This window comes from Scyliorhinus torazame, chromosome 5, assembly GCF_047496885.1.
Source record: "Scyliorhinus torazame isolate Kashiwa2021f chromosome 5, sScyTor2.1, whole genome shotgun sequence".
NCBI classification, from domain to species: domain Eukaryota; kingdom Metazoa; phylum Chordata; class Chondrichthyes; order Carcharhiniformes; family Scyliorhinidae; genus Scyliorhinus; species Scyliorhinus torazame.
This window is the reverse complement of record NC_092711.1, coordinates 295,039,946-295,052,109: the sequence shown is the minus strand read 5'-3', so window position 1 is coordinate 295,052,109 and position 12,164 is coordinate 295,039,946. Positions and strand designations below refer to the sequence as shown.

The following is a 12,164-nucleotide window of genomic DNA, read 5'->3' as shown; positions in this document are numbered from 1 at the left end:
TTCAAGCCCAGATTGGGGAGGATAAACGGGGCCATGACCCGCATACAAGTCGACCCAGAAACCCCTCAATATTTCCGGGTTCGCCCAGCCCCTGATGCCTTGCTCAAAACGGCAGAACAGAGCTCAGTTGGTTGGAGGCCTTGGGTATCATCAGGCCTGTCTGTTTCGCTGATTTGGCAGTGCTGGTGATACCGGTCATGAAGCTGGACAAAATGGTCCATTTATGCGGAGACTACAAGTTAACAGTAAACGTGGCTTTGCGGTAAGGCCGCGACCCCATTCACTGCATTGAGGACCTCTACACGAAGCTTTATAGGAGCATTTGATCATGAAGCCTGACATGAGCCATGCCTCTTTGCAGCTTGAGTTGGATCCTGCCTCTCGCAAGTATATCAACATCAACACACACTGGAGCCTATACGAATATACATGGCTACCTTTCTGAGTGTCTTCCATCTGCACTGTGTTTCAGTGCATGATGTGGGGGCACCCTGAGGGGGCTCCCGCCTGTAGCTGCTCATTTAGATGACATGCTGGTCATGGGTGCTTCTGAAGAAGACCGCTTGGGTAGCCTGGAGGCTGCGTTGAAGCAGTTTGCTGAAGCTGGTGTCTGCCCACAGAGCCCACAGAGAGCCAAGTGTATGTTTAATGCAAAGGTGGTGGTCTACCTTGGCCATCGGGTGGATCGTCACAGAGAAGGGCCATGCCATCCAGCAGGACCCCAGCCCAATGAATGCCTTGGAGTTTCGATCTTTCCTCAGTCTCATTAAGTTTTACGGGAAGTTCCTTTCAAACGTGGCTACCACATTGGCTCCCTTGCACCTCCTTCTGAAAAAGGATCACATTTGGACTTGGGGCCGGCCTCAGGAAGCTGCTTTTCGGCAGGTAAGTGGACAGTTGTTGTCTTCCGGGGTACTCACCCATTTCAACCCTGCCAATCCCTTGTTTATCGTATTTGACACTTCCCCTATGATACTGTGTCGCACCAAATGGAGGACAGAAGGGAACAGCCGATAGCTTTTGCCTCACATATGTTGGCGGTGGAGGAAAAAAAATACAAGCAGATAGAGAAGGAAGGCCTGGTGACGGTGTTTGCCGGGAAACGCTTTCATCAGTATGTCTACAGCTGCCATTTTACGCTGGTTTCGGATCATAAACCTTTACTCGTACTTTTCAGAGAGGATAAAGCGATTCCGCCTATTGTTTCCGCAGTGCAGACTCGATGGGCTGAATGGCCTCCTTCTGCACTGTTTGGATTCTATGATTCTATGATAATAGTTTTATTTAAATTCCAATTTATTGTGACCAATCCACCTACCCTGCACATCTTTGGATTTGTAGGGGTGAGACCCACGCAGACATGGGGAGAATGTGAAAATTCCATGCGGAAAGTGACCCGGGGCCGGGATTGTCCTCGGTGCTGACCACTTCGCCACCGTGCCGCCCATAATAGTTAAAGTGTTAAAGTAAATCATTTTTGTTTTTCTCTACAACTCGGTGTGGACTTGTTTTGTTGCCCCTTCCAAAACCCGCCAATTATCCTGATGCGCTAATGACTGCGCTGGGCTGGGGATCATCTGACAAAGCGATTCAAATTAAGATGGTTCTGCTAGTTACTCTGAAATAGTTAGAAGGAGAAAGGGCCTTCTAACTCGAGGGTGAGCATTTGAAAAAGCCAGGCCGGTCCCGCATGGCGCCACCACAATCCACCAGTGGACACCCGCACTTTGCCAACCAAGCACACACCCAGGCCAGACACCGGACACACCCTCCCCACCGGTGCAAGCCCACCAACTCCCGCCTCATTTCTCCCTGTCCAAGCTACCCCTCTCTTGGTCCAATCCCCTGCTTCCTCGCTGCTGGTACAATCCTAGTCCGCTGAAGCGCTGCCCCAAACTCCCAACTGCCTTCGGTGCCGGCTGGAACGGCGCCAACCCCTCCGGCGTCAAACTAGACCCCGGAAACTTGGAGAGTTCCTCACTTTCGGGGGCTGTTGACACCGGAGTGGTTGCTGCCGGTTTTCCCGCCGGCATGGGGACTTAGTCCTGTCATGTGAGAGTACCTTTAAGAAATGGATGTTTAAGCAATATACCTTTAAGAAATGGAGCTGATCATATTACTGAAGTGATGTCAGAGGGTGGGGGGAGCTGAGCTCACTTCTGCTTTTTGAGTTTCAGTTTGAGAACGCAGCTGGGAGTGTCTGTGTGTTTTGCTCTGAGCTGCATGAAGAAACACAGAGCTGGTTTGTTGATTTCTGCAATCCAAAGACTAAACATATTGAATGTAACCTAATGTGCTCCTATTTTTGAAGGTTTGAAGTCTTTTGGATGTTTAAAGGAACGGTTTGAAGGATTATTTAGTGTTGTAGTTTTTTGGGGTTATCTTTGAAGTAATGGGTGTTAAGATATTCAATGTTTGTTTCAAAAGGTTAATTTGAGTTCATAGAATAAACATTGTTTTGTTTTAAAAACCACTTGTCCATTTCTGCTGTATCACACCTGTAGAGTGGGCCGTGTGCTTCCCACACAACAATCTATTAAAAGTTGTGGGTCGGTTAAACTCCATGAAACACTTTGGGGTTCTGTAAACCCGGGCCCATAACAGTCCCCAGAAGGGAGAATCCTGCCCATTGAGTTGCTCAAACATCAATCATCATCTGATTTTCCCAGAATTCTTAGAAGTATGGCAACAAGTCAACTCAATAAGGATGTCTGTTAATTATGGACAACATAATAAGAATTAATAATCTGTCGCCCCTTGTAATGAAGAGAATGATTAGCCTGCCTTTTATTTGCCGTTTTGGGCCTTGTAATTAGGCTGGAGTCAGTCGAGATCATCTGTCAGTATGTTGATGCCAGCTCCAGTATCCATTTTACAGGTTGTATTGATGCCTTTAACTTGCATTGTAACTGACCAATGGGCTTGACTAAGACTACTAACCTCTCCTAGAAACTTTCATCTTTGCCTTGATATCCATTTCCTTGGATGGAGTGTGTTTCAGAAATATTTTTTTCACTTCTACCTCGGTTGAAGTTGTTGGATTTACAGGAATGCTAGAAATGTCCAGTCTTCCTGTACTGGAAGCATTCCACACCCCTTGCTGGGTGCCTATGCTGATTCTTAAGCATCTCAAAATAACTGGCACTGCGGAGTTTCCCACCCGTTTGCCCAATTTGGTAAGCTTTCATGTGGGTGGGGGCCACGATCCATGCACCTACCCAATCAACTGAGTCATGTGAAGGTTTGGAGTCAATCAAATTCTAGGCCAGTTTAGTTCCCTAAACTCAGCCTGCCTTGCACACTGGACCGCTTAGTCTAAAGTAAGGTGATCTGCAGAAAGTCAGAGAGTTTTTCATCTTGGTTGCCCATGATTATGCAATCATGGATGAGCTCCTCCTTCGGTGTCCTGTATTCATGAGCTAGCTTGGCGAGAGAGGTTGGTTAAAAATAATTCAACTGATCCCCCAGGTCGTTGTGACCTTTGGTTAACACGTGTTCTTTCTATTACTAAATTTTGCTTCCGGCTAAAATAGGTGTCAGGAAAGCCTTGAGAACGTTATCAAAATCCGCAGTGACCTACCTCAGGGCAATGGTGTCTGCAACTGGGCCTACAGCCTTCATTCATACAGCATAAAGAATGAAACTTGCTTGAAAAGTTTGCTCCTTTGCATGAAGGCCTGATGCTGCTGATGTTGAAGGAACACCCGCAGAAGCAATTTGTTTATCCATTGACAGTTCAACTAGCTGTAAGGGACACCCTTCATGAGGTTGCACAGTTTCAAAATAAGGGATTGCCCGTTTAAGTTGGAGATGAGGATTTTTTTTTCTCTCAAAGGGCTTTTAATCTTTGGAATTCACTGCCCCAGAGAACAGTGGAGGTTGTGCCAATGAATATAATCAAAGCTGAGTAGGCCAATCTATAACGGGGTTAAGATTATGGGGGGGAGTGGGGAGCGGAAGGAGGTGGAATGTGGGGGGGGGGGGGGCAGGCAGGAAAGTGGAGTTATGGTCACAGTCCGATCAGCCATGATTTTATTGAATGGTGGAGCAGGTTCGAGGGGCGCAATAGCTCAATTCTGCTCCTATTTCTAATGTCCTTATGATAGATGGATGTGTCACGTCAGATCGTAGTCTGTTAACTGTGTATTGTCTTTTGTTGACAGATGCTCTTCAGATTCAGTGTGTCACTTTGGAACATCCAAAACAGAAAAGGGTCACCAGGAAGATGTCTTTGACACCTGTAATAATTACATTTTCTAATCTATGTTATTGTCTTGCTTTCCCGTTCCTGAAGATGACATAGTTATGCTGGAGTATAGTAGCTATTTAAATAGTCTTTTCCAATGTCTGAATGTTGATAGTGAGTGTTGACAAGCTACATTACCTCAGAGGGCCACAAATACATAGGAACATAGGAACAGGAGGAGGCCATTCAGCCCCTCGGGCCTCTCCGCCATTCAATCCGATCATGGCTTCAATGCCCTTTGCACCCACTATCCCCATAACCCTTTATGTTATTGTTAATCAGAACTCTATCAATCTCTGCTTTAAACATCGGAGGCAATTTTAACCCACACTAACCATCAGTGAGAAAGGGCTCAGAATCCGAAGGGAATCGGAAAACGCGATTCGCTCCGGCATGATTGGGATTTCTGATTTTCTGCCCCCTCACGTAACACGTGACCCGAAACCCATCACAAGAGCCCGGGGACCTAATTTTAATATATTAACGTGTCATTAATGAGCACTCAGTCCGGACCCTCTCCCCTCACTGAATATTCAGCGAGCGCCAGTCTGACATAAACGTGAACCTGGCGACCTCACCTCTGTGGTAGTATGCATTAGGGGTCATGTGGGACTGTGAAGCCGTGATGTCATTGGCTGACAGATCCTGGGTCCTGGTTGGCTGTTGACCTCTAAGGTGAGCACTCAGGCAGCCATGAATATCCAGGGTGTTCAATGCTCGGGGTGCACCAGAGAAGACGCGGGAGGGGAGACAGATATGCTCAACTCGGGGCCGGGCTGGGGTTCAGTCTCTCAACCTTGGGGGGGAGGTGTTGCTTGCAGGCCTTACCTTCCTATCATTTTTGGGCTCCTTGCTTTCAGATGATCTGGAGGTTGGCATGCAGGCCTCGCTTCCTGTGACCTCCTTACTGGGCCTTTGCCCAAATTGCTGCTGAGGGAGTGCCCGTCCTTAAGTGGGAACTGGAAGGTGAGTGGGGGGAGGTGAATACGGAGGGTCAGCACTGGGGGCGACTGTGAGGTTCTTGGGTGGGGTTCCGTGAGAGGCCGGCCTGCAAGGGCTCAAAAATGGAACTCAAAAATGGGTTGCACCCTGCCTCATGAGACAAGAAGATCCTTTCACTTGGGAGAGGAAAACTGCTCTGTGAGTTGAACCCCACACTCGAGCTGCATTGTGAGCACAAAGCGATTAAGCTGTATGGAAGTTCAAATCCACTTCTTAAGGAAGTCTGACTGGCAGGAATTAGTGTTGGACTGGAAGCTGATGGAAGGCTTGTTACATCTGTAGCATTGTAAACTGGGAGTATCTAGGTACCTCTAGGTATGTGCTTGTCAGGCAAATAAGCTGTGCCTCATCTGCCACAGGAGGCAGTCATTTTGCTGACATGCTACCTTGCACTTCTTTGAATAGTCAGTAGTGGCAATGAAATCTGCATAGCTAAACTTCGGTGCCACTGATTGGAGCCATGTTTTTAACCCTTCAGAAGCATTAGCTGCAAGTATTGAACTCTAATGTTCATATAAGTGTTAACATGACACAAATTAGGCTTACGTGTAACCCAATGCATGGCGTGTTGGTGAAGTCTGTCATCAGTCACCCAGCTCAAGGTCATGATGGTGCATTGTGAGGATGCAGACGCTGGTCCCGTGCATCGACGCAACTGCTCTTTCACCTAACGTCAGGGTTGGGGAGCGGGTTGGGTAACGGTCAGGGGGAAAATGCCACTGAGACTCAAGGGTCCCGGTGCCTCATCCTGGTGGAGTTAAGAGGGCCTAAGTAGGGAGGCGGCTGTGGAAGGGGGGGGGGGGGGGCGGTGAGACTTGGTGGAGAGGCACTCACCAAGGGGGAAGAGCATGGGTGGATCTCCCAGAAGTGTGGAGGGCTGATGGCTCTGTCAGGAATCCTCAGAGCTCACTTTGGTGTTCTCTTTTCAATGCATGATTCTGGAAAACAATGGTGCCGATTGAGTTGGCTTTCATACTCATAGCGATCGAGCAGCAGCAGAGTCAATAACATGCAGCGGCATGTGGCCAGGACCAGGGCCCTGCAGAGGAAGGGGAGGCTGGGCCAATGGCTAATCCTGATGCAGCACCACAGAGGGTGGAACCCTGGAGGAGACACTACTAGCAAAGGATGTTCTGCTGCAGGTATCAGCGGCAGAGAAGACTGCGTCTGTCCCGGGGATGGTGGACCACTTTTTCTCGGTCCTGCAAGAGCTGCAACCACAAGAAATGGGAGGGCATTGCCCATCACCCTTAAAGTTACCGTTGCTCTGAACCTCTATGCCAGCGGCTCTTTCGGGCAGCACCGGTGATCTGTGCGTCATTTCCCAGTCAGCTGCACACAAATGCCCTTTGGTAACAGATGCGTTTTAAGCGAGTGCCCACGTTCATGTAAACTTGAAGCAGGACCAGGTGAACCAGGATGGCACTGCCATGGGTTTCGCCTACTCAGCAGGCATTCCCCTGATGCAGGGTGTGATAGACTGCACCCACATGGCGCTGCGGTCTCCATGGCATCATGCAATGCCATTTGTGAACCGTATGGTGAAGTTAAAAACTCACCACTATTCTTAGAATTCCCCCTATACCAAAAAAAGGGTCGATATTCTAAATGGTGAACAGGAATTCTTACTCCCCGACTCCGATGCAGGCTTCAGTGGGTGCTATTTAGGTCAAACTATATTTTCAAGTTATCCCCCAGTATAACCCATACCTTCACCAAAGAATTTTACCTACTTACCGCTCAGTAGCATTGATATCCTGGGTCCTTCATTGCTAAGTAAGTAAAGTAGGCTAATAACCACTGTTTCAGGTTAAAACTTTTAAGTTATTTTATTATATATTTTTTTCTTTTTAAAAGATGCAACTACTGTCTTTACAGGAAAGTAAAAAGATCTTGCTTCTGGATCCTTCTGGTTGGTTGAAGGGACCTTCAGGCCCAACTTGACAATCAATCTTCTTTTTAAAATCTGGTCTTCTTTAGATGTATTCGCTGATGAGCTCGGTTGCTGTGTCCTATCTTTCCCATGTACCGAGCTGTGAGAGCTGGCTCTGCTGGCTGTTCCCTTCCTTCGGGTTTATATATTTTTCTAACAGTTATCTAGTTTTTATGACTTTATTGTAAAGTAACTCTTGATTTTCTTTGATTGTAAAAAGTATCTTTGGTCTAAACAGTCTAATCCAACTAAGTATTCATTTTGACATAACCTCATCTCATAGATCTGATTACATTGTGTCCTTTGTGATATTCAAAAACGCTTTGACTTCAAGAGGTGTTACTTTTAGTTTGGTTCCTGTCATTTTTATAGTTTTATTTTCCAATTGTGTCCTCGGCTCATAATTTTGACTTTGATTTTGGCTTTGAATTATGTTTCTCGTAGACTGATAGTCTCCAGTTTTCTTTAATTTACCTGGTATTAGCAAAATTTCACACTTAGAATTGTCACCAAATTCAACTGAACCTCATCCATGCTTTTCCAGATGCTTACTAAGATAGTTACTTTCAATGAAGGTGTGAGCCATTGTTTTTGGCTTCATTCAAAATCCTGTTTGTCTTGTTTGCTTGACCAAGGCTATCTGCATTTTACAATCCTGCTCTTTGCAGCTGCTGTTAACCATTTGTGGGATCTTTCCCTGTATCCTCTCATGTTTCTCTCAGACCAGATATTGCCAGACTTCCATGTTTCAAATGACACATCTTTCCATATTTTCAATAACACCCCGTCTTGACATTTGAAACATAACTATATCATTTGGTCAATTATCCCCCCCATCTAATTGTACTGACTAACATTTATCCCCGATCTTTCTCATTTGTATGTACATGTTTTGTGATTTTAAATTGTGCCCCAAAATCAATTCGTAAATGTATCCATATCACAGACCAGTGTCTTTTTTCATTCTTTCCTCAAGTCCAATTACCGTGAACCATAGCCACAGCCGCTCAGGAAGGTAACACAATAACTATATCCATGTGTTCCACTACCTCCAAAGCATTTTACTTCCTTGGGGTAGCGGCACCGTAGAAGCTTCCTCATGTCCCTTAGAAACAGTACACAACTCAGTCCATCAGTAACCAAAAAGGTCTTTTGTGCATCACTGGCTGTTAAGTGTCCCATTTTTCTGTCATCCAAATTGCTTACCGTTTCTCATCGGAATGGTAAATTATGATATCATGTACCACCCACTGATTCCCTTGTTTCATTAATTTAAAAGGTTCAATTGATCCTGCTTCTATCCCTGACTTCTCCACATTAATGTCTAACATTGTCCTGAACCATGTATGTCTGCCAGCCCCTGGTGTACATGAGAGAATATCTTTCTGACAAACTTCCTTCAAATCCCGATCGTCTGTTATCATTTCCCTTACAACTTTTGCAATACAACATGCCGACAGTATTCGCAAAACCACATCGAACTGTCACTATTCTTTTTCCAAATAAATTCTCCCTATTGTTAAATACACAGTACAAAAATATTAAGCCTTATCTTAACACATTACTCATCACCTAACCACACAAATAGACCGTGTGTTACAACTTTACATATTTGCAACTGTTATCACAATTCCAATGCTAAAAATAAAGTACAGTATCGACAAATCCCTTCGTGGCTTTGGGACCAATAGTCATTACATACTAAATATGGTGTGTAAACAACAATCAATATTATTTGTGATGTTCTATGTAGTTAAACACACTAAGCTACCACTATTCCCCCTCTATTAAAACATTCACACAGTTTAGAAATGCTGATCAAGTTCTTGAACGGCACACATACCCCCATTATCATACATAACAGTCCCTACCAATTTACATGACATTTCTTCCTTAATAATTATTACAGCTCGTCAATGCAATATTGTTTGCTGCATTGTTAATAATTTTCCCGTTGAGGCATCAAGCTACAAAAATTCTTAAACTTTTGTAATTTATCATGTTGGGGTTCCTTGTCAGTCGCTGCTGTCTGCCGAGACCCTTAATAACTCCACCACGTAGTACATACCCCGTGGAGACCTCAGATCATCCATCAGCTGATGTCCAATTAGAGATGTCTGACCGGAGGTTTCACTGTTCAGTAATAATTTGATATTTTGATTTGTTTCTAACCCGTAATGTTTTCCTCCTGGCTCTGTCATTTAATTCCCTCAAATATGTAGCCAATTGTATCATTAGTTTCCCCCCAATCCTGTCTAAAACATTCTTCTCTGGAGTGCTGCTCTCTTCCTTCTTGTGAACTGGTTTGTCTGGTATTTACTTTCTTCATCTGAAAAATCAAATGAACAGGTCAAGGGTGGAGAGGGCCCTATTCTTTAATTTGTACTTTCTATCTTCGTTTGAACACTCCAGAAGTGCCCTCTCCAGGACTTCTGGATTTCTTTTGCTACCATTTCTTTCATTTTTATTTTAAACTGGTTTATTTTCCTTATCCTTTATGTCCTTCATACAAATAAAGCCTGTTAAGACTCCTCCTTCTGTCATTGCACCCCTGAGTGAGATTCGAAGAATCTCAAACTCCTCCTCTTTTGCTCACTCAGTGATCCAATCTGGTCAAAACCTTACCCTGATACATTCCTAATATTGCTACTGCATTTACTTTAATTACTTTATTTTGATTATGACCGGATTTTTATGAAGGTAAGTTCCAAACATGACATTTTAACTTTATCATCTGTCCAATCAATGCTGCTCACAGGTTTTAATTCACTGTCTTCCCACCAATTGGGTCATGTGTTTTAATTGTGATACAGTTTATTTTGCTCCAGACACCATGCTTCTCTAATTCAACTGTATGTTTACCCAGATTCTGAACAATCTTGTCTTTACATTTCACAGCTTCACTGATTATTTTCCCTGCAGTCTTAGTTGGTAGTTTCACCCACACTTCCTCTCCTACTTGATAATTTCCAGATTCACTTGGGTCCCGTTGTCCCTGGGAGACAGAGGTTCCAAGATTACTATTAAGATCAAATTCTATTCTCTCAATGTCTTTATCCCAGCCTTTATCATTCTGATTCTTTATTATCCAATCCTTTACTTTTCTTACAGACCTCTCAGCCATTTCATTATTTTCCGGCGCACATTTCATGGCCCAATTGATTGCTATTCCTCTGTCAGCACAAAAGTTAATAACGGTATTATTTCTAAAGTGCGACGCATTGTCCACCCGGATCGATTCTGGCCTACCTCTTGAGGTCATCATTTCTGCCAATACCTTTTTGGTAGTGGCTCCATTTGCTTTGCTGGTTGCTCTGAGGTCAATTTCTCCCATGCAGCTATCAGTTTTGACTAAAAAGTACAAATTACCTTTGCTGCTTCTAGGAAAAAGCGGTCCTGCATAATCTAATGATCATTCTTGCATTGGTTTCTCAGTTTTTATGCTCCCATATGTTTTATTCCCTCTCTGTCCTCCACAGGCCATACATCTTTCACATTTTCTCCTGACTGCCATTAAGTATTGTCTCCAATAGGCTATTTTAATTCCTAATTTTTTCAACTCCCTTGCGACTACAACATGACCTCCATGCCCTGTGGCTTCATGTATTTGCTTAATTACCATTTGAAGGTCGGCCGCTGTGTTCCCAAGAGTCCCCAAGATTATCGTTCTAAGTCTGGCTAATTCATCCACTTCCTGATTCCCCTTACACAGCTCCCAGTTCCTTTTGTGTGTGCTTTTTGATGAATTGTCTGGATTTCCATATCCGCTAAAATTTTACCTATCTCTTCCCACTGTTCTTTCTGTTCCAGTAGTTTATTTCTACTGTTCGTCCAACCTTTTCGTTTCCAAAACTTCAAGTCTTTCTCCAATCCTTGCTGCACAAAAAAGCTATCGGTGACAACGGTTACTTCCTGCAGCTTTCTCTTCTGACACTCCTTTAACTCTTGCAATACTCCCTCTACCTTGGCTGCCTGAGCTGACCCAATGATTATTCCCCGTTCCTCCACTACTTTCTTTCCTGAATTTTTAAAAATGAATGCCCATCTGGCTTGTTCTTCGTCCTCCATGCCTTTACTACCATCAGTATATAATACCCAAGCATTCACCAACTCCATTTTATTAACTGGTTCATCAAGTTTCTGTCCCTTTTTAATGTTATGAATAAACATTAAGTCAGGGTTTAGAAGAATGGTTTCCCATCCTTCCCATCAAGTTGTATTTGCACCTTGCTGACAAATCTGTCTCTTAGTTAGCTCTTTTAATTCCAAAAACTCAGTTGTGACATAAATTTTCTTACCAACCGGCAAGTTTTCTATCTCTGCTATTCTTTTTGTTATAGCTGCCAGACATTTCTCGATGTCTGAAAATTTTTGTTCAGCTCTCGACCAGTTACCTGTCAGATGTTTGATAGGTGTCTGATTGCTATGATTAGCGAGCACCATACCATATCCATTTTTATATATGTCTAATTTAATGCTTAAATCATCCTCTTCTTGCCTCCCAACTAATGGTCCCGATATTGCAACTGCTGTCTTTAACTGATATAACCCCCTCTGGGCCTCTCTGGTCCGAATAAAATCCCCTTTCAACATTTCATAAATGGGTTTAGCATAAAGACTGAAGTCCTTCACTACTGGCCTTAAATATCCCAATATTCCCATTATTTTTTGAACCCCTTTTCTCGAGACGGACGCAGTAATTTCAGCTACCTTCTTCCTCATTTCAAGACTGGCCTCCCTACCTTCCTTTGATACTGAATAACCTAAATAGTTGACTTCGCTTCTCCCAATTTGACATTTCTTTAGTCCTATTTTAAAGCCTGCTTCACTAAGTGTCTTAATAATCCTGGCCACTCTTTCCACATATTTGTCCTGATCGTCATCTCCAATTAATACATCATCGATATATACTAAAGCCAAATCGTCTTTTATCAGTTCCCTGACTATTGCCTGAAAATGATTTGGAGAATTAACATATCCTGT

General features: G+C 43.9%; 1 protein-coding gene across 1 annotated transcript in view; it reads left to right on the top strand.

The window, feature by feature from the left end:
• LOC140421224 (uncharacterized protein CXorf65 homolog) overlaps positions 1-12,164 on the top strand; it is an 87,768-nt gene that overhangs the window by 43,740 nt on the left and 31,864 nt on the right. The window contains exon 6 of the mRNA XM_072505776.1: positions 4,164-4,240. Coding sequence (XP_072361877.1) covers positions 4,164-4,240 — 77 coding nt within the window. The remainder of the gene's footprint in view (positions 1-4,163; positions 4,241-12,164) is intronic.